We start from the raw sequence: 27624 nt of genomic DNA, 5'->3' as shown, positions 1-27624 counted from the left end.
ATGAGGACTACAGTGGCCCTGAGAGCTAGGAAAAGGAGAACAGATGTGATTTTTCTTGTGGTGGGAGTTAGTGTGGTCCTGTATGGAATAGCACATCTTCTCCACGAACTAGCCGCCTCTGGATTGGGTACTGCTTCAAGAACTCGTCGAGATATTTCGGGTATTTGATTTTCTGTTAAAGTCGAAATGGGTTATTTAAAGAGAGTGTTGTCCTCGGTTGTCAGGCTGGTGGTTTGAGAAATTCTTGCCAGCGTTTAATATTTACGATCAGCAAGTTTGTGTATCTGATTTGTGTGTTGTTTGTGCTCACAAGCTAATTCGAAAGCACTTTTTCTTTTCTCCCCCTCCCTCACTTTAAGCGGATAATATAACCAAGTGCGTACAGGCTCCTTCATCTGAATTTCCTGAAGGATTCTTCACACTGGAAGAGAGAAAGCAGGGAGGGATCATTATTCATTTTATCATCATCCTCTACATGTTGTTGGCTATAGATGTCGTGTGTGAAGAATACTTCCTGCCTTCTCTAGAGGTCATCAGCGAGTGTAAGTTTTTCTTAAATGCTAATTTGTATATAATCTTGTATTTGCACTCGAGATTAAAGTTTTGCCAGGCGTCATCATACTTTTTAATTGTTGTTATATATTCCTGTTTTCACTTTTTAAAAAAAAATAAGTTTACATAGTTTATTTGTTCATGAATGTGGGTGACACTAGCCAGGCCAGACTTTATCTTCTATCTATAATTGTCTAGAGGAGAGTTCAGAGTAGGCTGCATCAATATGGCTTTGGAGTCCGATAAAGGCCAGAGTTCCTTTCCTAAAGGGCATTGGTTCTAAAACAATTTAGATAAATCGTAGTGCTGCAGTATATTTTGAAAACTTAAATTCTAACTTTTTTCTCTCTGCTACCTAACTTTCATTTGACTTCTGTATTAAATATCAAAACATTATATAAAAAATGTTTTTTAAAATTTGCAATCCCTGATCCAATCCCCTGCCCCTCCGATGCATTTGTCCTCACTTCCTCCTAGTTGTGTAATAGCATAGGAGGTGTACCTCTTTGTAATTAAGTAATAATTTCAGACTTTTGGATAAAGTAAGAGTTGAGAATTCTGTCAATTCAGTCAAATCTGTACTACCAATAAAGTGGAGAATACAGGTGTGAAGTTAATATCCTTCGCAAAATCTGATAGCAGCAATTTTTTTTTCTTCTAAGGATTATATGTTCTGTCCTTTTGAAAATGGATTTGAATGATGTCAAGGAACAAGTTTGATCATAATTGTTCCCAACTAAATATTGAAGACAAACTAGAGTTTAGGTGAAGACCAACACATATTCTCAGGGTACTAATTCCATCGATTGAGATCAAACAAGCCTTAAGTGTTAGTTCACACGTGATCCTGAGCTGAATGGCTGTGTTAATGCTGTTTATTTACACCTCCTGCAGCTTTGTCCTTGGCTCAGTTCATTTTGCTGCTGCTAAAACCCTCAGTTATGCCTTCCTTACCTCTGGACTCAATAATTCCTAACTGATATCTCAATATGCTATGCTCTGTAGACTTGATTATCCAAACACTCTCCATGCCTTAACTCAAAGTCCCATTCACCTTTTTGTTCTTCTCATCGACTCTCAAGTGCTCAATAAGAGTGTTTCTTTCAAAAATAAGACCATGCTGGAAAAAGCACAGCACATCTGGTACCATCTGCGGAAAGAGAAACAGAGTTAATGCCTGAGTCTGGTAAAACTCCTTAAACTTTTATTTTTTAAAATCTGCTTTAGTTGTGCATGCATCATGCATTAACTTCTGTATTCCACTAACATTTATAAATGTGGTTAACAAGTGATCACACAGTTCTTTTTTTTGTAGTGATACTGGTTGAGAGAGAGAGAGAGAGCCCTGGTGAAAACTCCCCTGCTCTTAGAAATATTGCCATGGGACCTGTTGTGTGCACCAGAATAGGCAGATGGGACCCAAGTTTGATGTCTTGTCTCATCTGAAAGATGTGCCTCAGTACTGAGGGAGTTCATGAATCAGCACTGTCAGTGTCAGGTCTGGTTTGACCTGTTCAAGCCCTGCTGTGGGACTTTAACCAATACCTTGTCATGGGTCCTACTAACTAAGCCACTGGTGACTCATCTAATCAACTTGTTCAGCACTGTTATGACACATCTCTGGAGAGGTGGTATTTGGACTCAAATCCCTTGACCAGAGGTAGGGATACCTCCACAAGAACCCCTATGGCTCTATGAAACTGTCCCTACACTTTTTTCCCCCTCTACCTCGCTTTCCTCCTCATGCAGATGCTCTTTAAAACCCTTTTCTTGTCATCTGATTCAAAGTCATAATTTTGTTTCTCCATGTTTCTACGAAGCACCTTGGGAAAAGTTCTAAAGCTCCAAGGCATTTCAAATTGTTGATCATTCCTCACTCTGAAATTATGTGCATTTAGGATCACCTTTTTAAAACTAAGTGTCACATTCAAATTAATGTGTGCATTCTACATCTATTGAAGTTTAGTTTTAAATTATTTTGTCTTTTAAAAAAAAATTAAAACCATTTTAGTTTCATGTAGTGCACATTTTTAGTCTTGACTTCAGGAGATAAGCTTTGCATTTAATGAAGGAAGAATTCATTGTACTTTTGACCAGAAAACTCAACTCTACTGCAGTGGAGCAGTCTCCCCGAAGTTATTTTCTTCAGGCTATTTGAACATGTGCTGTCTTTGCTAAGAAAATGCTTTAACTTTGTTTTTGTTCTCTACCGATGGCATACATTGTGCCTATTACTAGGCCTGGCACAGAGTCAGTAGCTTTAAGGTTTGAGTTGTAACTGATTGTACAAAGTGGTCATACAGTATAACTATGCAGTTGTTATCTCACTCTCTCATGCATTTGAGTCAAACCATGTGAGACCCAGCAGGCTGACCGTCTCTCAGACTTGTGTTTGTTATTCTGTAGTGCACACAATTCCACTGCAGTCTGAAGCCAAGTTTGAATGTAAATCTGGGACTGCTGAATGTCAAACATTCTGTCGAGTTGTTACGTTTCTAGCTGATTTCAGTTTAAGTGTGTACTTAATTCATTCAGAGAATTTCAGTGTTGGAATAATTACATCTTGTAATTGATTGTTAGGCCTTGGTCTCTCCCAAGATGTTGCTGGAGCAACATTTATGGCTGCAGGAAGTTCTGCACCTGAACTGGTCACAGCTTTTCTAGGTAAAGTGTGAAATCTTCCTTCCCTTTTTTTATGTAAAAGGGTAGATGTTTTCTAACTAGTATGATTCAAATGTTATTATGAATCTCTGGAGGAGATGGGAATTGAAATTTGGTCCCTTGGTCTAGAGGCAGGGACATTACCGCAAGTCGTTGGGTAATAAATGTGCACAGCACATTCCAGTTAATATTCGGTGATCACTTGCATCTGTTATAGGTTTTAATTCAGCATTTTTTTACTTCATCTAAAATGTCAAGTAATAAAATTTGCTTTTAAAATTTTCCATATAGAACATGGGGAAAAATGCTTTTAATGTGTTTTGATTCCATTATTTAAAAATACCTAAATATTTCAAATGACCTGTGCTAGTTTATAACTGTACAAGGTGCAAATACATAAAATTACATTTTGAGCTTCTGATTTAAGGTGTATCCTTCAAAACAATATTGAATATTTGCATTTTAGCTCTGTAAAACTTATATTACATGAGACAGTCATGGGAACTTTTTAGACATGCAGAGTTCATTGTTTAACTATATATTTTGGGAATCTTCATTCCAGGATTTTTTTTTTTGTCTGTTATCTTTCTTGTATGCAGGGGTGTTTGTGACAAAGGGAGATATTGGAGTCAGTACAATAGTTGGGTCAGCAGTTTACAATTTGCTTGGAATCTGTGCTGCGTGTGGATTATTAACTACCATGGTAAGTAAGGAGAATCTCAGTGCTGACATGATCAAGAGGTCAGAAAAGATCATACCAGTATCTTGGTTTGGTACTTGGTGACCAAGTTGAAGATCTTTGCAATTTCTGAGTGCAAGAATAGCTAACCATTTATATCACTCAAATCTGGTAGGAGAAAGTGAGGACTGCAGATGCTGGAGGTCAGAGCTGAAAATGTGATGCTGGAAAAGCACAGCAGGTCAGGCAGCATCCAAGGAGCAGGAGAATCGACGTTTCGGGCATGAGCCCTTCTTCAGGGATGCTTCTGAATATTCCTGAAGAAGAACTCATGCCCGAAACGTCGATTCTCCTGCTCCTTGGATGCTGCCTGACCTGCGCTTTTTCAGCAACACATTTTCAGCTCTATCACTCAAATCTGACCAGTTCAAATTCATTTTAACTCCATTTTAGAATTTATTGAAGTGAAGCACAGTTTCATAATTATTGAAGTATTCTGGATTGGAGGTATACCTGTGGTATAAAACTTTTTTTTAAAGTAATTTGGAACTTTATTTTGTTAAATGTCATGTATTGGAAAATGCCTCTTCAGAACTGAAAAGTGGTTAAATTCCTGTCATGAGAATTTTAAAACATCTTTTCCAGGTTTGCAGGTTGACTTGCTGGCCACTGTTCAGAGATTGTGCAGCTTATGCGATCAGTGTTGCAGCACTAGTTCTTGTTATCTTTGACAATGCAATCTACTGGTAAGAAATCTGTCAATTATTAAAACATGGCTTTTTAAAGAAACTAATATTCTTCACCACCTAATTGAGTAAAACAGTGAAATAGACTGTATGTTCCAGAAAAATCCCCAAACTGTCATTTTTAGTTTACTCAATACTCACTTCTGAGTTTTAGCATAATCCTAAGGAGGGAGATTTTGCCCTTGGAATTGTCAATGGGCACCCTATTTTGGCTAATTCAGAACATTAAAGCCTTCCGTTCAAAGCTGTAGTTGCTTCATCAGAGGGATCATGGTGGGTTTCATATATCAAAATCCCTAATGTATCTTTTGCGGGCTGTGCTACAGTTAATCTAATGTTACTTCATCCAGCTATTGAAACTTTAAAAGAAAATAGCTATGTGACTGTGTGCCATCTTTATGGGCGGCACGGTGGCACAGTGTTTAGCACTGCTGCCTCAACGCCAGAGACCCAGGTTCAATTCCTGCCTCAGGCGACTGACTGTGTGGAGTTTTCACGTTCTCCCCGTGTCTGCGTGGGTTTCCTCCGGGTGCTCCGGTTTCCTCCCACAGCCCAAAGATGTGCAGCTCGGGTGAATTGGCCATGCTAAATTGCCTGTAGTGTTAGGTAAGGGGCAAATCTAGGGGTATGGGTGGGTTTCGCATCGGCGGGTCGGTGGAAACATGTTGGGCCGAAGGGCCTGTTTCCACACTGTAAGTAATTTAATCTAATCTAATCAAATCCAAAACGGTGGGTTGTCAATCATTTACATCCTAGAACCTATTTTTAAATCTGACTATGATTAGTGTGAAAGTCAGATCCGTTCTCTGGAGCCTTGTAAAATAAGGTTAGGGTGGTTTCAATCTTGCGGCCACGCATGCTATCAAATTTACTCAGCAGTCACCGGATGATTGATTGTGGAAAAGTGAAAGATTCAGCGCTGCATGTATTTTTTTAAAAGTCTCCTTTAAAACCTGGGGCTAAGTGGAAGGAGTTTTAATCTGCATTTAACTGGCCTACATGGAAAGGCTTTTTGGCTAATGCAAGATGCCAAATAGTTAGTTGATAGAAACATAGGAATATAAGTAGACCATTTAACCCGTTAGAGTGTGGTGCTGGGAAAGCACAACTGCTCAGGCAGCATCTGAGGAACAGGAGAATTCTGTTCTTGCAGACCCTGTCTGAGCAGCTGTGCTTTTCCAGCACTACACTCTTTGACTCTGATCTCCAGCATCTACAGTCCTCACTTTTTTTTTCTTTCCACCTCTTAAACTTTGTGGCCTATTGAACACTTTGCCCTTTAACCACACGTCACATAACTTCAATACTATTTACTCTGCCTTTAAATGTACTCAAGGTAGGTGTTCACAGCTCCTGGAGTAGAGAATTCTTGGGATGCAAAACAAATTTTTGTCCATCCCTAAGTGTCATCACCCTTGTTTTGAGGTTGAAACCATGCCAGCTGTGATCTTATTGGAAGGTGGAACAGGCTCTGATGGCTGAGGAGCAACAGTAGGCCATACATCTGGCTTTTGACTCTCTGTCAGAGGAAACATCTTGCCTGTATCTATTCTGTCGCTTCTGTGAACTATCTCTGAACTGTAGATTTCAATAAGGTTACTATTTTGTTCTTAACCACAGAATTCAGTTCCAGTTTACCCGGGCACTCAGGATAGTCCTGCCATCCTAGAACAAGCTTCTAGGCATTGTTCTACTGCCTAGAATAATGCGCTCTAAGGCAGTAATATCCTTGCTGAGGCATAAGGACCAGAGGACCAAAGCTGCACAAAGCAGTCCTGGTTTAGTACAATTGAAACAAAACTTTACTATGCTGTATTTAAATCCTCTTATGATAAAGGCTAACGTTCACTTAGCCTTACTAATGATTTGCTGCTCTTGTATGTTAGACACTTGGTTATCTATTGATGAGGACACCAATGTCTCTCTTACCAATTTAAGAAATACACTGCCCAATCCTACCTCCTACCAACATGGACACCCTCACATTTTTCTCCATTAAATTCCATTTACTATGTTCTTGCCCACTCACTAAGCCTGTCCAAATCCCCTTGAAACCTCTTTACATCATATTTATAAAACATAAAGCTAACTTTGAATATCACATACATTTTTGATCCCCACCTCCAAATCACTGATGTATATTGTGAACATTTGGGGTCCAAGTACTGATTCTTGTATTACCCCTATTAATTAGGGGCCCTCTTGTGGCTCAGTGGTAGTGTCCATAGCCCTGAACCAAGAGGCACGGGTTCAAGTCCCACTTGCTCCAGGGGTGTGTAATAACATTTCTGAACCAGTTAAATCTTTTTTAAAAAACACATTAGTCACAGTCTGCCTAGGCAAGAATAACCAGTTTATTGCTAGTTTATTTCACTTTTAGCCAGTGATTAATCCATTCTGGTATGTTACATCTTTATCCAATGTGCTTTACTTTTGTTAACCAACTTCGCTGGGGGACCAAAGGCGTCATGCGAACCCTGATGTACTAAGTCTTGTCAACTCCCCTTGTTGGAGTAATGGTGCTGGAAAAGCACAGCAGTTCAGGCAGCATCCGAGGAGCAGGAAAATCGACATTTCGGGCAAAAGCCCCTCATCAGGAATACAGGCAGAGTGCCTGAAGGGTGGAGAGATAAATGAGAGGAGGGTGGGGGTGGGAGAAAGAAACATAGAGTACAATAGGTGAGTAGGGGTGGGGATGAAGGTGATAGGTCAGGGAGGAGGGTGGGGGAAAGTAGCAAAGAGTACAATGGGTGGATGGGGGTGGGATTAAGGTGATGGGTCAGAGAGGAGGGTGAAGTGGATAGGTGGAAAAGAAGATAGGACAGGTCATGGGGACGGTGCTGAGCTAGAAGTTTGGAACTGGGTTGAGGTGGGGGAAGGGGAAATGAGGAAACTAGTGAAGTCCACATTGATGCCCTGGGGTTGAAGTGTTTTTACCAACTCCCCTTTTTGCCAATTTTGTTAGTAACATTTCTCAAAAAAAAAATCTAATCAGGTCATTGATTAAAAATGTAGTGAATGGATAATTTGATATAGAACTGAAGTGTTGAAGAAGATGCCTTTTGTGTTGTGAATTCATCAGGACAGTTTACAATATTCCCTCTTCAATGATCCCTAACTGTTTTGAATGACCCTTTGAAAACTTTGCAAGAAGCTGCTCCTCTCTTGCAGGACAGAATTGATGCTGCTACCCAGAAACTCTTGGACCTATTTGTTCCATAAATGTTACCAGTCTCAGAATGTTGCCTAGCTTAGAGCAAAAGGAGCCAATACAAATAGAGGATTTAATTGCATGAATATCGAAGTTTTAAATGGGTAAAATGCTTTCAATAGTAAGCAGGATAACATGCAAGTATTCTCCCACCTTTCCTCATAATTTACCGAGGAGTCAAACTGTACCTCAAGACAGGTGATTGTGAATCTGAATTGACCGTGGAACTCTACCATGAACCTCTTGGTCTGGTATCTATGTACAGGAAGCCCAGGATTTAATATGATCATAACATTTTTTAGCTCTTGCATAGAAAATAAATCTGCTATTTTAGCTTTTTAAGATTTTTCTTTTCAGAAAAATAAACTGTTTTTCTGCTTGTTTGCGCATGTGATGACATTCTTGATACCTGCAATGATAAATAGAACAGTACAGACCCTTCGGCCCACAATGTTGTGCTGAGCATTTATCTTAATTTGCCTATCCAGCTGTCGCTTAAATGTCCCTAATGTCTCTGACTCTACTACCGCCGCTGGCAGTGCATTCTACACACCCACCACTGTCTGCGTAACAAACCTGTCTCTGACATCTCCCTTATACTTTCCTCCAATCACCTTAAAATTATGACTCCCTCACGACAGCCATTTCTGCCCTGGGAAAACGTCTCTGGCTATCTACTCTGTGCCTCTCATTACCTTGTACACCTCTATCAAGTCACCTCTCTTCCTCATTTTCTCCAGTGTGAAAAGCCAGAGCTCGCTCAACTTCATAAGACAAGTTCTGCAATCTAGGCACCTTCCTGGTAAATCTCCTCTGCACCTTCTCTAAAGCAGCTACACCCTTCCTATAATGAGGTGACCAGAACTGGACACAATATTCCAAATGTGGTCGAACCAGGGTTTTATAGAGCTGTAGCAAAACCTTTCTCTCTTCAATTAATCCCCCTATGAACAAAAGCCAAAACACCATGCGCCTTAACAATCCTATCGATTTGGGTGGCAACTTTGAGGGATCAATTTATGTGGAGTCTAAGACCCTGCTGTTCCTCAACTCTGCCAAGAATCCTGTCTTTAACCTTGTATTCAGCATTCACATTTGACCTTCCAAAATGAATCACTTTGCATTTATCCAAGTTGAACTTCATCTGCCACTTCTCAGCCCACCTCTGCATCCTGTCAATGTCATGAAGTAGCCTGCAACAGCCCTCAATACTATCTACAACACCACCATTTGTCATTGGCAAACTTACTAATCCACCCTTCCACTTCATCCAAGTCATTTATATAAACTACAAAGAGCAGGGGCCCAAGAACGGATCCCTGCAGGACACCACTGTTCACTGACCTCCAGGCGGAATACTTTCCATCCACTACCACTGGCTGTCTTCTTTCAGCTAGCCAATTCTGTGTCCAGGCAGCCAAATTTCCCTGAATCCCATACCTCCTAACTTAAAATTTCAGGTCCTTAGGACTGAAAACAAAAAATGCTGGAAATCACCGCAAGCAACATCTGTACCTCTCTCCACAGATGCTGCCTGACCTGCTGTGATTTCCAACACTCTTATTTTCAGTACAGATTCCAGCATCTGCAGTAATTTGTTCCTATCCAAAACCTAGGATATGGGTTGACTTTTATTTTCAGTATTGTAATGCTTAAAATTAAGTAATGGCCACTATATGACTAAATTAGCTTAATTTTATGATTTTGCCTGTTCTATCTTTTAGGTATGAGTCTGCTTTGTTGTTGTTGATCTATGCACTGTACATTGTGGTTCTGTGCTTTGACATTCAAATAAATCAATACCTAATGGAGAGGTTTAGCCCATGCTGCACCTGTTTAACACGAGCAATGGAAGAAGACAATGAACAGCAGCCACTAATAGATTGGCAAGAGAAAACTGGGCCACTGGTACATCGCCATTCTCGATCAGACAGTGGGATTTTTCAAGAGGATTCTGATTATTCCCAACTCTCTCTCAGTTTACATGGGCTCTCTGAAAAGATTGAAGGTAACAAAAATAGTAGCCATTTTGTTTTACAGGGAACAGTTACCATGTGAATTCATCTCCTTTATGGATACATAGAATTTTGAGGACTTTGGCCAAAGTCAGGGATTTAAACACTACAAAATTATCCATTTTGTGTTCTTCAGAATGTGTCTAAATAAACAAGCCACTACATATACCTTAAGGTATCTATTTAAAACAATTTGTTAGCCTCTACCTAATTTTTTTTCTGTATTTTTTTTTGTCCCAAGTCATATTTAAGTAAAACTTAGCTATTTATTAAACTTTGTGTTATAGACTTCACCACACGAAAGGCCGTATTTGTTTTTCATCTGATATTGTTTCTTTAGGCTTTCATATGTATAATCACTTTAAAATTTTTAAAAGTATGTTTCTGTCAAGTGGTGATATTTTGTGTAGCATTGTCTTTGGTCTCAATTTAAAGAGAAACAAATCTAAGCGAGTTTTGAGAAGGTTTGTAGCTCAGGTTGAGGTACTGGATGGAGGTTTGCTCGCTGAGCTGGAAGGTTAATTTCCGGACGTTTCGTCACCCTATTAGGTAACATCTTCAGTGAGCCTCCGGTGAAGCACTGCCAATAATTCCTGCTTTCTATTCATATGTTTGGGTTAGTGATGTCATTTCCTGTGAAGTCACTTCCTGTTTTTCTGAGTTTAACACATCGAGTTAGACCCCATCTACCATCCCCTGAGGAAAAAGAATGGAAAGTGATGTCACCACATGAAGTGGCATCACCACAGGAAATGGCATCACCGACCCAAAGAAACCCAAACACATAAATAGAGAGCAGGAATTATCAGTAGTGCTTCGCCAGGGGCCTACTGAAGATATTACCTAGTAGGGTGACAAAATGTCTGGAAATGAACCTTCCAGCTCCGCGAGCAAACCTACATCCACAAACAAATCTAAGACTGCACCTGGAGTGTTGCATACAAAGTTGAGGAGGGATGTAGTTGTACAGGAAGCAGTTCAGAGGAGATTTCCTAGATTAATTCCAGTGTGGTGACACTATATAGCTTTCAAAGTTATTTTTAAATATGTAGAGAAGTTAAGACAGGCAATTAAGTTATTTTTTCCAAGCCAAAAAGTAAACCGCTTTTGAGGCCCTTGGCTTTTAAAGGTTTTGGAACAATAGAACCATCATGAACATGGGAGCCTGACTCCACCCAGAAATAGGGTTTTAGTTGTTTGTTGTTTTGAAGTTGTGGTGTAAGCTGCCATACATCTCTTAGCTCATTAAAAGCTTCAGTACAGTGTATGGTGATCAGTCACTCATTCATCTACCCCAGATTTTGTTTCCTCTTGTTCTTTCCACCTTTATCTGGAGAAACCATTGCCTATGAGGCAATCTATTTTCTTTAATTTGCCTTTGCCTAGTCTCTTTATGAAATGTTACTAACATTGGAACAGTTGCTGTTTAGTAATTAAATTAATCTGTTAAGTTTTCCAAAAAAGTTAGTCATACCAATTCTTGTTTGTATCTTAACTGGGTAGAAGAATAAAGTGCTTTGCTTAAAGTCTAGTGGTGTGACCAATTAAGTTAGTTAGAAAATACCATCCTTTTTATACTTGGCTTTAAGTAAGATAAAAGTTAGGGTCTAGGCTATCTCCTTAGTATATTTGAAGGAGCTCGGGTTCGTAATACCAGAGATAAGGGTTTTGTCTGATGAAAGTGAGCAGTTTAGGAGAATGAGATCCAACTGAAGCATACAAGATGCTAAAGGGGAATGACAAAGTAGACAAAGGATATTTTTCTCATGGCGCAATCTAGAATGAACGGTTATATATTTTTGAGTAAAGGATCGCAGATTTAAAACGGGTGGGGAGAAATAACTTTTCCTTAAATGGTGGTGATTTACTATCCCACAGCATGAGTGCAGGGACATTGAGTAAATTTGAGGAGATACAGATTTTTTTTATTGAGCATCGGGTTAGAGTTATGGAATGTCGGCAGGAAAGAAAAGTTGAGACTGAGACGAGGTCAACCACAATTTGTCCCACATAGCAGAATAGCCTATTCCAGCTTCGAATTCTTGTGTCCATAACAGGATGGAGTAGCTGAGTGGGTCTTGGATAATTCTGAACTGGCCACAGGTATGATAGATAGAAAGAATGATTCAGTGTGGTATATTAGCTTGATATTATTTTGGAAGGCTGCATGAGATCAGCAGCTTGAAAGTGTCACCAGTGGTGAGCAAACGTCCTGTAAGGGTTAATACTGTTTTGAACATTGCTCATGATATAACATGATATGGGTGTATAGTTTTAGGATTTCAAATAGTCACTAGGTCTTTCTCTTAGTCTCTGTAACAATCAATAGACAATAGGTGCAGGAGTAAGCCATTCAGCCCTTCGAGCCTGCACCGCCATTCAATATGATCATGGCTGATCATTCCTAATCCGTATCCGCTTCTTGCCTTATCTCCATAACCCTTGATTCCACTATCCTTGAGAGCTCTACCCAACTCTTTCTTAAATGAATCCAGAGACTGGGCCTCCACTGCCCTCTGGGGCAGAGCATTCCACACAGCCACCACTCTCTGGGTGAAGAAGTTTCTCCTCATCTCTGTCCTAAATGGTCTACCCCGTATTTTTAAGCTGTGTCCTCTGGTTCAGCACTCGCCCATCAGCAGAAACATGTTTCCTGCTGCCAGAGTGTCCAATCCTTTCATAATCTTATATGTCTCAATCAGATCCCCTCTCACCCTTCCAAACTCAAGGGTATACAAGCCCAGTCGCTTCAGTCTTTCAGTGTAAGGTAATCCCTCCATTCCAGGAATTGACCTCGTGAACCTACGCTGCACTCCCTCGATAGCCAGAATGTCTTTCCTCAAATTTGGAGACCAGAACTGTACACAGTACTCCAGGTGTGATCTCACCAGGGCCCTGTACAGCTGCAGAAGCACCTCTTTGCTTCTATACTCAATCCCTCTTGTTATGAAGGCCAGCATGCTATTAGCCGCCTTCACTACCTGCTGTAGCTGCATGCTTACCTTCATTGACTGGTGTACAAGAACACCCAGATCTCTCAGTACTGCCCCTTTACCTAAATTAATTCCATTGAGGTAGTAATCTGACTTCCTGTTCTTACCACCAAGTGGATAACCATACATTTATCCACATTAAACTGCATCTGTAATGCATCTGCCCACTCGCCTAACTTGTCCAGATCACCCTGTAGTCTCCTAACATCCACCTCACGTTTCACCCTGACACCCAGCTTTGTATCATCAGCAAATTTGCTAATATTATTGCTGATACCATCTTCTATATAATTAACATAGATTGTAAAAAGCTGTGGTCCCAGCACGGATCCCTACGGTTCCCCACTGGTCACTGCCTGCCATTCCGAAATGGAGCCGTTTATCACTACCCTTTGTTTCCTGTCAGCCAACCAATTTTCAATCCAGTCTAGTACTTTGCCCTCAATACCATGCACCCTAAGTTTACTCACTAACCTCCTATGTGGGACTTTATCAAAAGCTTTCTGAAAGTCCAGGTACACTACATCTACTGGATCTCCCTCGTCCATCTTCAGAGTTACATCCTCAAAAAATTCCAGAAGATTAGTCAAGCATGATTTCCTCTTCATAAATCCATGCTGACTCTGTCCTGTCCTGTTACTACTATCCAGATGTGCCGTAATTTCATCCTTTATAATAGACTCCAGCATCTTTCCCACCACTGAGGTCAGACTAACTGGTCTATAATTTCCTGTTTTCTCTCTCCCACCTTTCTTAAAAAGTGGTATAACATTAGCCACCCTCCAATCCTCAGGAACCGATCCCGAATCTATCGAACTCTGGAAAATAATCACCAACGCAGCCACGATTTCTCAAGCCACCTCCTTCAGTACCCTGGGATGCAGACTAACAGGCCCCAGAGACTTATCAACCTTCAGACCTAATAGTCTCTCCAGCACCAAATCCTGGCAAATATAAATTCCCTTCAGTTCAGGTCCTTCAGCCACCGTTACCTCAGGAAGATTGCTTGTCTTCCCCAGTGAACACAGATCTGAAGTACCCATTTAATTCTTCTGCCATTTCTTTGTTCCCTGGAATATATTCCCCTGTTTCTGTCTTCAAGGGCCCAATTTTAGTCCTAACCATTTTTTTTGCCTTGCACATACTTAAAAAAGCTTTTACTATCCTCCTTTATATTATTGGCTAGTTTACCTTCGTACCTCATTTTTCCTCTGCGTATTTCCTTCTTAGTAATCCTCTGTTCTTTAAAAGCTTCCCAGTCCTCTGTTTTCCCACTTATCCTTGCTATGTTATACTTTTTTTCTCTTTTAACTTTGTTTCTTAACTTCCCTCGTCAGCCACGGCCACCCATGCCTCCTCCTGGGATCTTTCTTCCTTTTAGGAATGAACTGATCCTGCAACTTCTGCATTATACACAGAAATATCCGCAATTGTTCCTCCACGGTCATCCCTGCTAAGGTATTGCACCATTGAATTTTGGCCAGCTCCTCCCTCATAGCTCCATAGTTCCCTTTATTCAACAGAAGTACTGTCACTTCCGACTGTACCCTCTCCCTCTCAAATTGCAGATTGAAGCTTAATGTATTATGGTCACTACTTCCCAATGGCTCCTTCACTTCTAGGTCTCTGACCAATTCTGGTTCGCTACACAGTACCAGATCCAGAATTGCCTTCTCCCTGGTCAGCTCCAGCACTAAGAATCCATCTCGGAGGCACTCCACAAAGTCTCTTTCTTGAGGTCCAATACCATCCTGATTCTCCCAGTCTACCTGCATGTTGAAATCCCCCATAACAACAGTAGTAACATCTTTACCACAGGCCAATTTCAGCTCCTGATTCAACTTACATCCGACATCCAGACTACTGTTTGGGGGCCTATAGATAACTCCCAAGAGGGTCTTTTTACCCTTAGTATTTCGCAGCTCTATCCACACTGACTCTACATCCCCTGACTCTAGGTCCCCCCGCACAAGGGACTGAATATCCTCCCTTACCAACAAGGCCACCCCACCCCCACTGCCCATCGGTCTGTCCTTACGATAGCACGTAATCACATGTAATCCATAATTATCTGCCAACATGCAACAAATTAATTCCACTAGAAGAGCATGTTCCAGTTAAACCAGTAAGAAGTACTCTCCTGAGAGCAAACAGGCCCAGTACATTCCACCTTTTTTTTTAAGGATGGGAGGTAACCTACTCCAGTGAGGTGGAGACTGTTTAACACATACAACATTAAAGGATGATTAAAATGGGCTGGTGAATGTGCAAGTGTTTTCTAGAGTGTTCAGAACTGAAGGAGTCAATGGAATTATCTATGTAGTATTTTCTAATTAATGAAAAATATCAAGAGAATTAATTAGTGTGCTAATGTGTGTGGAGCATCAAAAACACCTTTTTGGAAATAACTTGTGTTCATAACAGCTATAACTTCAAGCCACTGATGCAACTTTGTACAAAGCATGTTTCCTCACCCCAATATTTTAATCAGTTGAAGGATTTTGAAATGATGGCCACGTATCTGTATTTTCAAAAATGTATTGAGCTGTTTAATTCTAGAAGGTAAATAATTATATAAGGCAATAGCTCTGAAAAAGATTAATGTTCATTGTCATATTGACTTCAACCATTCTACAGATTTCACCTACAGCCTATGGGTAGAGTCAAAGTTCTACTCTAGCTTTTGGAGAGAGTAGATGTACCTCTATCAACTGTTTATGACCTAGTAATCATACATGACAAAACACAGTTGGACTTCTCACATCACTTGTGCAAGAAACCTTCCATTGTAAAGAAGTGTCTTCTCAAGGTACTAGACAGTGGGGTATCCCCATCACCATTACTAGGCCTAAAATAGATTCACGGCTCCAAGCTAATTCAAACCACCCTTGCCCACTATTGCATATCCATAGGGGTTGTAACTACCACAAGGTATTAACAATGGTCTTCTCGGGAAGTACAATTTAAACCATTTTTTACACATGGAAAGAAGATGGCAGCAAAATCAGATAAGTAATCCAGAGCCCCAGTCTAAAATGCTCTGGGGCCATGAGTTTCAACTTCACAGATGGTGAAATTTGAACTTGGTTGCTCACTATTAGACTAGCTTTAATTAGAAATTGATTATGTAACTATTGGCAGAAAAAACGGATTTGTTTTCTTTTAAACAGAAGGAAATTTTGTTATCCTTATCTGGTCTGGCCCTCGTGAAATTCCAGGCCTAGAACAATGGACACAGGGTCCTTTTATAATTTATGAATGTATAACTTAAAGTATTTGTATGAATACAAAACACGATTTTAATTTTTGAAAGACCTGACTTATGATCGTTTCGGGTTATTTTAAATAGTTGCTTTCCATCATCACAAAATCCCTACAATGGGGAAGCGGGTCATTTAGTCTGTCAAGTTCACACTGACCCTCTGAAGAACACCTCAGTTTAGGTCACAAGTCGTAATTACACAATGTTCAGCGCCATTTGCAAACAAATTTCTCTCCTCATGTACTAAGGCTGCTGTGTACATCTGTGGCGATTACAGGTATCTGGGTAACTTCAGGATTGGACTGATTTGTGGTGTAAATGTTACTTGCCAAAAGGGGATAGGTAATAACCATCATCCCTTAACATTCAATGGTATTACCACTGCTGTAACCTCCAATCAACATCCAGGGTGTTATTATTGACCAGAGACTGAACTGATCTAGTTCTAAAAATACTGCCAACAAGATTGGGTCAGGGTGGGAATGCTGTGGGTGTAACCTGTTGGTGTTTCCCTACTTCCCTTCCCTACATCAACATGTCTGTTCAGCATCCACAAGGCACAAATCAGGAGTGTGAAAGAATTCTCTCCACTTACCTGGATGAATGTAGAGCCATGAATTTTCAAAGTTCAGCACTTGCTAGAACAAAGCAGACTACCTAGCTTGCACCTCATCCAACACCTTAAATATTTATTCCCTAAATTGCTACATAGTGACAGTAGTAGGCACTGATAACAAAACCACAACAGCAACTCAGTAAGACACCTTGAAATAGCACCTTCCAAGCCCGAGACATTTGCTGACTAGCAGGACAAGGGCAACTGATGCAAAGGGAACACCATCTCTAAGCAATACCCATTCTCTCTTGAAACTGTCAGTATTGCTTTATGGGCATAGGATCAATATCCTGGAACTTCTTTCCAAGCAGCACTGTGGGAATAACTATAGTGTAAGGATTGCAAAGGTGCAGGAAGACCGCTTAGCATCACCTCCACAGCATTTAAATGTTGGCCCTTGGTAGAGTCATTGAAGCGATTCTGTGTGGTAGCTAGCCATTTGGACTATCAAATCACACTAATCCTGTGAAGAGGATTTTACCTGGACCCAGCCCTCTACTCTACACCTGTAACCCTGCATTTTCCATGGCCAATCCCTTAACCTGGACACCTTCGCACTGTGGGAGGAAAGCAAAGCATCCGGAGAAAACCCATGCAAATAGAGGGAGACTGTGCAAACCACATAGACAATTGCCTGAGGGTGGAATCAAACCCAGGTGCCTGACATTGAGCCACTGTGCTGTCCCATTTAATCACCCTGATCTACATCTCATGAAAGAATGTACATTTTTAAAAATTCAATGGTAACTAAATGGAGTTGAAACTGCTCTTCTTAAATAAAAACCAAATATGCATTTCACAGGATAATGATACCAATTACTATTAAGCCAACCAGTGTGTTCCTTTCAGTTTCTGTGCTATGTAGATTTCGGAAATTTTGTGACATACTCTGGTCTGTCAGATATTGACCATCATATCAATCCTCCGTCCCATTTATTATTAAATAATCTTGTGTCCACTTGTTCTGCTGTCACAATTCAATATGGAGCTACCAATCTAAAGTGTGCATTTGTAACAAACAAAAATTTAGATTTCTAGGTGTTTATGCATTCTCTCTCTAACATTTGAAATTGGGCCAGTGGACATTAGTTTTAAATTGATTTGGCAACAGCATAAGAAACGAAATAAGGTAATGGATACATGGAATAAAGAGTGAACTAGCCATTTGGAGACCGGTCTGGCTGGAAGGTAGAAGACAGGGTAGTAGTAGAGGGTATCTTTTCAGACTGGAGGCCTGTGACCAGTCATGTGCCAAGAGGATTAGGCTTGGTCCACCTGCTTTTTTGGGATGTGAACACAGGACGTATGTTAGTAAGTTTGCAGATAACACCAAAATTGGAGGGGTAGTGGACAGTGAAGAAGGTTACTTCAGAGTACAACAGGATCTTGATCAGATGGGCTCAATGGGCTGAGAAGTGGGCGGTACGGTGGCACAGTGGTTAGCACTGCTGCCTCACAGCGCCAGCAACCTGGGTTCAATTCCCACCTCAAGCGACTGACTGTGTGGAGTTTGCACATTCTCCCCGTGTCTGCATGGGTTTCCTCCAGGTGCTCCGGTTTCCTCACACACTCAAAAGATGTGCGGGTCAGGTGAATTGGCCATGCTAAATTGTCCGTAGTGTTAAGTAAGGGGTAAATGTAGGGGTGTGGGTGGGTTGCGCTTCGGCGGGCTGGTGTGGACTTGTTGGGCTGTTTCCACACTGTAAGTAATCTAATCTAATCTAAGTGGCAGATAGAGTTTAATTCAGATAAATGCGAGGTGCTGCATTTTGGGAAAGCAAATCTTAGTAGGACTTATACACTTAATGGTAGAGTTCTAGAGGGTGTTGCTGAACAAAGATACCTTGGAGTGCGGGTTCATAGCTCTTTGAAAGTGGAGTCGCAGGTAGATAGGATAGTGAAGAAGGCACTTGGTATGTTTTGCGTTTATTGGCCAATGCATTGTGTACAGGAATTGGGAGGTCATGTTGCGGCTGTACAGGACATCGGTTAAGCTACTGTTGGAATATTGCATGCAATTCTTGTCTCCTTCCTATTAGAATGATGTTGTGAAACGTGAAAGGGCTTAAAAAAGATTTATAAGGATGTTTCCAGTGTTGGAGGATTTGAGCTTTAGGAAGAGGTTGAATAGGCTTGGGCTGTTTTCTCTGGAGCGCGGAGGCTGAGGGGTGACCTTACAGAGGTTTATAAAATCATGAGGGGCATGGATAGGATAAATAGACAAAATCTTTTCCCTGGGGTCGGGGAGTCCAGAAGTAGAGGGCGTAGGTTTAGGGTGAGAGGGAAAAGATATAAAAGAGACCTAAGGGGTAACTTTTTCACGCAGAGGGTGGTACGTGTATGGAATGAGCTGCCAGAGGAAATGGTGGAGGCTGTTACAATTGCAACATCTAAAAGGCATTTGGATGGGTATATGAATAGGAAGGGTTTGGAGGGATATGGGTTGGGTGCTAGCAGGTGGGACTAGATTGGGTTGGGATATCTGGTCGGCATGCATGAGTTGGACCGAAGGGTCTGTTTCCGTGCTGTACGTCCCTATGACTCTAAATCAGGGCAGGACTTATACACTTAACGGTAAAATCTTGGAAAGTATTGCTGAACAAAGAGATCTTGGAGTACAGGTTCATAGTTCCATGAAAGTGGAGTCATAGGTAGATAGGATAGTGAAGAAAGCATTTGGTACGCTTACATTTACCAGTACATTGGCTAGTATATTGAGTATAGGAGTTGGGAGGTCATGTTATGGCTATACAGGATATTAGATCACTTTTGGAATACTGTGTGCAATTCTGGCCTTGCTGCTGTAGGAAGGATGTTGTGCAACTTGAAAGGATTTTTTAAAAATTTACAAGTATGTTGTTGGAGGGTTTGAGCTATAGGGAGAGGCTGAATAGGCTGGGGCTTTTTTTCCCTGGAGTGTCGAATGCTGAGGAGTGACCTTCTAGAGGTTTATAAAATCAGGAGGGGCTTGGATAGGATAAATAGACAAAGTCTTTTCCTTGGGGTCGGGGAGTCCAGAACTAGAGGGCATAGGTTTAGGGTGAGAGGGGAAAGATATAAAAGATATCTAAGAGGTAACTCTTTCATGCAGAGGGTGGTATGTGTATGGAATGAGCTGCCAGAGGAAGTGGTGGAGGCTAGTATAATAACAACATTTAATTGGCATATGGATGGGTATATGAATAGAAAGGGTTTAGAATGATATGGGCCACATGCTGGCAAATGGGACTAGGTTTATTTAGGATGTCTGGTTGGCATGGATAAGTTGGACCAAAGGATCTGTTTCTGTGCTGTATATCTCTGACTCTATGAAAAGAAAATTCATTGGAACAGGTGGTTAGGATTTGGAATGCAGTGTTTGACAGTAATGTACTGGCAGATGTGATTTTGTGCCACAAAAGGGAATTGGACAATTAGCAGAGGGGAAGAATATTCCCGAGGAGAAAAATATTCCCAAGGCTTTGAGAGGGGGTGGGAAAAAAGGTCAGTGTGGGGTATTAGCTAAATTATTCTTATTGACAGGAGGTCATTCAGCCTGCTGTGCTCTGGAGTTATTTTTCATATGGTGCTTGAACTCTACAGGGAGCAGAATGCTTTTGACAAGCCAATGACCACTCAATTAATGACTCCATTTGGACGTTGACTCCAGATTTGAACTCTAATATGGTATTACTGTTAAGCAGAATTCTGCTGGATAGAAACTATTGAAATTGCAGTATAAGGGGAACACTATGAACAAAATTAAATAGTTGTAGAATTTATGGTTAAAATTATCTCTCTGTCCCTAAAGAAACAAAATTGTATTGTGAATAGTGTAGTGTAATCCTACCAGTCAGTATCTGTGGGGAAATGGTTGATGTCTTGAACTAGTCTTCCTTCAGTACTGAGAAAAATAAACAAGTCTAATAATAGAATTAGAAAATGGGAGGTTAAAGAAAATGCTGTAATGTTTGTGGAACATCTATCTTTATTCAGTAAAGTTGATATAGGAATGCAGCATCTCCCATCAAATAATAGAACAAAATGCTGAAAAAGCTTTGTGAATGGCCTGGAAAGTGGGTGATTTTAAGAAAAAGTGAACATGTGAAGGGTTGAAGAACCTCCAATAAAAAAACAAAAGTTAAAAGTATCCCCAGAATAGAAGAACCTCAAAATAGAAAATTTTGATAACGCTCAACAGTTCACTGAGGATGGGTGGATATAATTTTTTTTTGGATATGTTTTAGTCAAAACTAAAAGACCAAGTTCAAAATGAAAGCACAATAAAATGGAAAAGTACATCAAATTTTAAAATGGAGAGTAGTTTAAGAACATAAAAACTAGGAGCAGTAGTAGGCAATTCAGCCTTCCGGCCTGCCCTGCCATTTAAAGGGGTGTTCCTCCTGCCTGTCTACCTTGTAATACGATTCTGGCTGTTCTCATCTCGACTTTGTGCCTGCTCTCCATATCTCTTCAACATATTATTGATTGAAAATCTCTGTTTGTTCCTTTAAATTTATTTAATGTCCTGGTGTCCTCCACACTCTAGGGTAGTGCATTTTAGACTCACCATCTCTTTTAAATCTGCTACCCCTTATCTTGATTCTATGACCTCTCATTTTTAGACTGCCTTGCGACAACAAACATCCTTGCATTCTTGGGAGTTTGAAGGATTGTGCATACCTGGATTTTTTTTTTAGATCAATGAAAGGGAAGTGAAACGTTTTTTTTTCAGTCACCTTGAATAGTTTGTTTACTGTGAGCCCTCTACCTGGGGTTGTACCTTCTGCTTCAGAGGTTGTTTATTGGTTTAGATTTTTCAGCTGTTGGATATCCTGGAGGAGGGAAGAGTTTCCCAGTTCCGTTCTCCTTTTCCTGAATTAACTCTTGTTATGGGTCCAAAGTAGTAGCTGAAGCCTAGGTCTAGTTTGAACTCTGATTTGTCCTCCTGAAGAACAATCTTTATCAAGCTCTCTGTTAGTTGTGATCCCAGGTGACAGCCCAACTTTGTGTCCATGAACATCAGACCAGCAGACATTTGCATTATCCACAACCTATGCTTTTCTTTAACTTCAAGAACTAGAGATACTGGTTGTTTTTGTCATCTTACCCCTGTCCTCCCCAACCCCACAGATTGAATCATTGCAAAGAAAAATCTGTTCTTCCCTATCACCTTCACCTTGTATGTGAGAATTTGTTTTAAATTAGTTAGAGGGTTAAGATTTATATTTTATACTACAAAATGTTGACCAGTTTTGTACTTCACTAAGTTTTCTTTGTTTATAGTCAATAATTTGGGCTTTTGATGGATTTTAAGTCTAATAGCATACAAAGGCACAAAATTGCCATATCAGAAACTAGGTAAAACCATTAAACCAGTGGAGTAGTGGGACCAGAGAGAGAGAGAGCACTCTTCTCATCTCGATCATAAACTAACATTTTGGATGAAAATTCTTTCCTTGGATAAAATATACATTAGCCATGATCAAATTGGATGGTCATATTGGTTCAAAGGGTAGCTGCTGTACATTTGATGACATTTTAACAAAATTATTCCAATTAAGAGTCTATACCTGAAATGTCAGCATATCCACTGTTGTTTTGTTTCAATGTCATCAACTTAAATGTTTTATCTTTCTAACAGAGAAAATCATGACCAGGTTCTTCACAGAAATCCAAGAGGATGAAAAAAGTTGAACTAGATCTGAATAATATAAATGGATCTCATTGTTCTTTCAATATTGGAATCATACGATCAGGCCATTTTGTTTTCATACAGACAAATCCCATGTTTTTGAAGTGCCTGAATCAGATACAAAGCGAATCATGTGGGTACTATCGCTCCCCATTGCTGCTTTGCTGTCCATCACTACCCCTGATTGTCGTAGACATCAATGGAGAAAGTGGTTCATGCTCACTTTTTTCCTGAGTGCTGTGTGGATTTCTGGATTTACATATGTGTTAGTTTGGATGGTATCCATTGTAGGTAAGAACAACCTATTATTCAGTTTGTTGTCCTTTTTGTGCAAGTTAAATATAAATTTGAGTCTTGCTGTTGTTTACTCACTGCTATGAATGACCTTTTTCCTGTTCTTCAATTTGTCCAATTATATCAATTATACAATGAACCATTGGAAACTAAGATGTGCATTCGATACATTCTCTCATGTAACCTTGCACATTGATGTTTAGGTTGTAAAACTTCTACTTTTGTAGAATAACCTTACACTGATCTTTGTATAAGTGGAAATACACATTGTACAACTTACTTAGTTACCTATTGACAAAGCAAGAGGCAAAGTATTGGGACACTTCACCCCATAGAGGATTTTGTGTAATGTTTTAAGAAACTTGTGCAGAATATCAATGGACAAAATGGTTTCCAATATCCTCATTAATTGGCAAATTTAACACATGGTTATGTAGATTTAAATATGTTGGTGACACTGCTGCACTAATCTTTAATTGAAATAAATGTTAACAAATTGTTATATTTTGAAGATGAGTTGGTCAGGTCACAGGAAGTACTCCACTTTATACCATTCTTCAATGTACTTTTGAAGCCAGTTGTGGCTCACCTTTGCTGCCTTAGCCAAAGATGGCACATCAACCTCCTTGTTGGAGTAGTAAAACATTATCCAACCACTGTGTTCACATTTTTACCCCATTGTGCATTACAGTTGAGTAGTGCAAAAAAGAAAGCATTCCCTTTCCAAACCATTGCTAAAAATAGGAACCGTATATATTACATAACTGCAAACAGGTAAAGCAATGATTATCTAACTAGGAAAAGGCATATCCTTTTGTGGATTTAAATACAATGTTAACTTAACCTTCTGTAAATTGCCAGAACTGTTGGTTTCACTTTTTGTTTATATAGCATGTTGTACAATTGTGTTTTGAACTTGGTTTTTGTTCATGGAAATTACATGAAAAAAAACGACATTGATAAAAGCTTTTTGAAAAATAACATGAGAGCGCCCAACATGAAACATTAGCTAAGTCTTAAATTATGGCCATTTGTTACAACTTGAAGTCTGAAATATTTTTGCAGAACTTTTATTATTCAGATTATAACTAAAGGGGTAAGCATAATTTTACAGCTTTCTGATCAAATGTGGGCCTTGGACACTGAAAATTTGTATGCTCTATCAAAACAGGTCACATCAACTAATTTGAAATAACGTTATTGTGCTGAAATTGTAGAAGACAACTGTATCATATAATCAAACTTTGTTTATTATAAAGAACTTGTCTTGTTTCACTTCAAAGATTTTGACTATTAATAAATACAGGCAGTGAAAGAGATATTCCCTAACTCGGACAACTTAACGGTACTTAATTACTTATTATTCAGGCGAAACTCTAGAAATTCCTGACACAGTGATGGGTCTCACACTGTTGGCAGCAGGCACCAGTATTCCAGACACGGTGGCCAGTGTACTTGTTGCCAGAGAAGGTATGAATACACTTTGTGAAAAGGTTAATCCAAAAAGCCAAGTAATCAATACTAGAAATGTGAATCAGCATATTAAAAGATAATGAATTTGTGCCTTAAGGTATTTTTGTACCAAGATTCTTTTAAATGTGAAATTCTAATATAGAAAAACTATAGCACACAGAAGCCGTTCAGTCCATCATGTTTGCATCTGAATAAACTAGCTGTCCATAACCTCCTACTCCAGAGCTGTGTAATAACATCTCTGAACAGGCTGATTTAGAAAAATAGATCTAATACTACTTATCAGTACCTTGCAGATTGCAGCACTTCAGATGCAGATGCAAATTCCTTCTTTAAATGAACATTTCTGTCTCATGCATCAAAGCGAACAGTGAATTCCAGGGACCTACCATCCAGCCAGAAAGATTGAGATTTCCTAGTCACTCAGAACAAAAGGATTTCTTCTTTAGATTAGATTCTCCATTATGGAAACAGGCTCTTTGGCCTAACAGGTTCACACCGACCCTCTGAAGAGTAACCCACCAAGACCATTCTCCTACCCTATATTTACCCGACTAATCCACCTAACACTATATGGGCAATTTAGCATAGCCAATTCACCTGACCTGCACATCTTTGGATTGTGGGAGGAAATCACGAGATGTGAGGAGAATGTGCAAACTCCACACACAGTCGCCAGAGGCTAGATTCAAACTCTGGTCGCTTGCGCTGTGAGGCAGCAGTGCTAACCACTGAGCCACCGTGCTGCCCCATGGAGAAAATGAAATGATTTTAAAACCCAAAGAAGAATCCTTGTGTTCTGTTATGATTTGGAGGATCATAGCCCTACTTGTACTTTCACCAAGAGCAGTTTATGCAGCAGACAAGATATAACTTGAGTACAAGGCAAGTGATGGTAGAAAAGACCTAGCAACTGCATGTTATAAAAATTGTGGCTCTCCATTAATTTAACGCAAGAACTGCTTATTTCTATTTATCTAACAACGGCACAAATGGCAGCTTTGGCATTAAAAAAGCAAGGCTGACATGGAGTACTGAGAAGCTGATGTTAACTCTCCTCAGCTGAGATTTTAGATTAGATAACTTAGTGTGGAAACAGGCCCTTCGGCCTAACAAGTCCACACCGACTCTCTGAAGAGCAACCCACCCAGACCCATTCCCCTACATTTACCCCATCACCTAACACTACGGGCAACTTAGCATGGCCAATTCACCTAACCTGCACATTTTTGGACGGTGGGAGGAAACCAGCACAGACACTGGGAGAATGTGCAAACTCCACACAGACAATTGCCCGAGGTGGGAACTGAGCCTGGGTCTCTGTGGCCTCATTAGTATTATTCCCAAGAACTATCTCTAAACCAATATTATGACTGGATGATCTGTTTTTGAGTGTGCTTGCCTTGTGCAAATTGACTCACTTGGAATACATGCACTTCGGCTGTGAAGTGCTTTGAGGTATCTGGTGGTGATGAGACGCCGTACACATCTTTCTAAAAGCACAAACTGCTGGAAAATCTCAGCAGGTCTGGCAGCATCATGGAGAGAGGGTGAATGGTCTGATATGGCAGTTCTTCACAACTTCACCTTGGAGTTTAAGTTATATTGGACTCAACATTAACTCTGCTGTGAGACCTGTTCAGTTTTCTCCAGCATCCATGGTATTTTGCTTTTTATGATTTTTTTGCCTGCAAATTCAAACAAGGTAAGAAATTAAGTTTAAATAGAACAGGTTTCACCTAGGACATAGGCTAGATTTAAAGGTATCTTAGGGTTAGACTGTAATTCAGACACCCTTGCTCGAGAATAGTGACTCTTTAATTTTAAAGAATTTTCAAAGGAGTTTGGTCAATTGGTTTAAGTTTCCTGATAGAAATATTTGTTTTTAAAAAACAAAAACTTCAATCACCTCTTCCAATGGTTATCACTGCTATTGACCTTCAGAGCTGCAAATTCCAACTATTAAACATTAAGGCTGAAGCTGTTGCCTTCAGTTACCTACCAATAATTTGACTATTTGTGAATCTTTGGATGTCCTTTTTTTTTCTAGGATTTTGTCTTCCTGCCAGCTAGTTTCACCTTCTCTAGACTTTTCAACCTCAGCATTTCCTCTAGTTCTAAATGAAGTTTTATACTGTGACAAAGCACCATTTTTATCTCTATCCCATCGCCCATTCTGTTAGAAACCTCAACACTACTATTTCAGTACTCTCCCAGTCTTTTTCAAAACCTGAAACTTAATCAAAATTTTTTATACATATTTAATCATACATCACCTTAGCATCTATATTACAGAAGCTTGTATACCATAATCTTGTTGAACCTCTTCAACGCCCCACCTTGCCATCTCTAAGCTTCTCTAACCCTCAACCCCAGATACTGTTTCTCTTAAACACGGTCCTTTTGATCTCTGAAAGTATCTTCACTTTTGACGACTTTCAGATGCAATTCTTGTACGGTCTTGTCTGAATTCAGACAGTGTTAATAGTGAATATAATTTTTTTTTAATACAGGCAAAGGAGACATGGCCATGTCGAACATTGTTGGTTCCAATGTATTTGATATGCTCTGTCTTGGAGTACCTTGGTTTGTTAAAACTCTATTTGTGGACCCATCACCTGTACAAGTGAACAGCAATGGCATGACCTACACAACGGCTTCTCTCCTCCTTTCCATTATCTTTATATTTGTGGCAATTAAAGTTAACGGATGGAAGTTAGACAAAAAACTTGGAACTGCATGTCTGCTTGCCTATGTGGTTTTTCTCACAATCTCAATTCTAAATGAGCTGGGAATATTAGGCAATGTTCTTGTAAGAACATGTGACTAACACTAAAAGTTCAATTGACACTTTGCTATAACCAAAGCTGAAATTTTTAACTTTTTATCCTTTTTAAAATTGAAGTTTGAAGATGGGAGCTGATACCACTTATCCTCAAACTGTTTTCACTCAGGCTACCATTTACCTCCCAAACCTTCGCCCAGTTTTCTCAACTCTGATTTGAAGCTAAAGTATCCTTCCTACCAGAGTCTTAGATCTCAAACAACATGCTTATTGTTTTCTGTTGGTCTGCAACCATGTTGATCACACCATCCACTTGAACACCTGTCCAGTGGAGTATAGCTACATGGCTATTTATAGCCATAATTAGAGAATCACTGCACAATGCTCTTTTCCACTGTCTACCATTCTTAACCTTGTTTTCTCGACCCTTGGTACCATGGTTATGCTGACAACTGTAATCACCACCTTTTCTAGTATGATGTCAGACTTTTATTATCCATGCCTGGAGGGACCAAATTTTCTTGTTTTAAATACCAGGATTTGGCATCATTAGAAAGTTCTTCCTGAGGCACAAGCTGGACCCTTCAATCTGAGACAGCAGCCAGAAAACCACTGAGCTGATGATCTAGCATTTACCCGAGTCATAATTACCTTTTCATTTCA

At 39.9% G+C, this 27624-nt stretch overlaps 1 protein-coding gene across 1 annotated transcript; it reads left to right on the top strand.

Annotated features, from left to right (window-relative positions):
- slc24a5 (solute carrier family 24 member 5) lies at positions 1-27006 on the top strand. Its single transcript, XM_060852909.1, has 9 exons — positions 1-160; positions 360-542; positions 3133-3216; positions 3813-3916; positions 4538-4638; positions 9574-9857; positions 22494-22700; positions 24072-24173; positions 26690-27006. The coding sequence occupies exons 1-9, from the start codon at positions 1-3 to the stop codon at positions 27004-27006; spliced, it is 1542 nt and encodes a 513-aa protein (XP_060708892.1).
- Positions 27007-27624: the final 618 nt, after the last annotated feature.

The sequence above is a fragment of the Hemiscyllium ocellatum genome, chromosome 39, assembly GCF_020745735.1.
Source record: "Hemiscyllium ocellatum isolate sHemOce1 chromosome 39, sHemOce1.pat.X.cur, whole genome shotgun sequence".
NCBI classification, from domain to species: Eukaryota; Metazoa; Chordata; class Chondrichthyes; order Orectolobiformes; family Hemiscylliidae; genus Hemiscyllium; species Hemiscyllium ocellatum.
The sequence above is the reverse complement of the archived record's forward strand: the minus strand, read 5'-3'. Positions and strand labels throughout refer to the sequence as shown.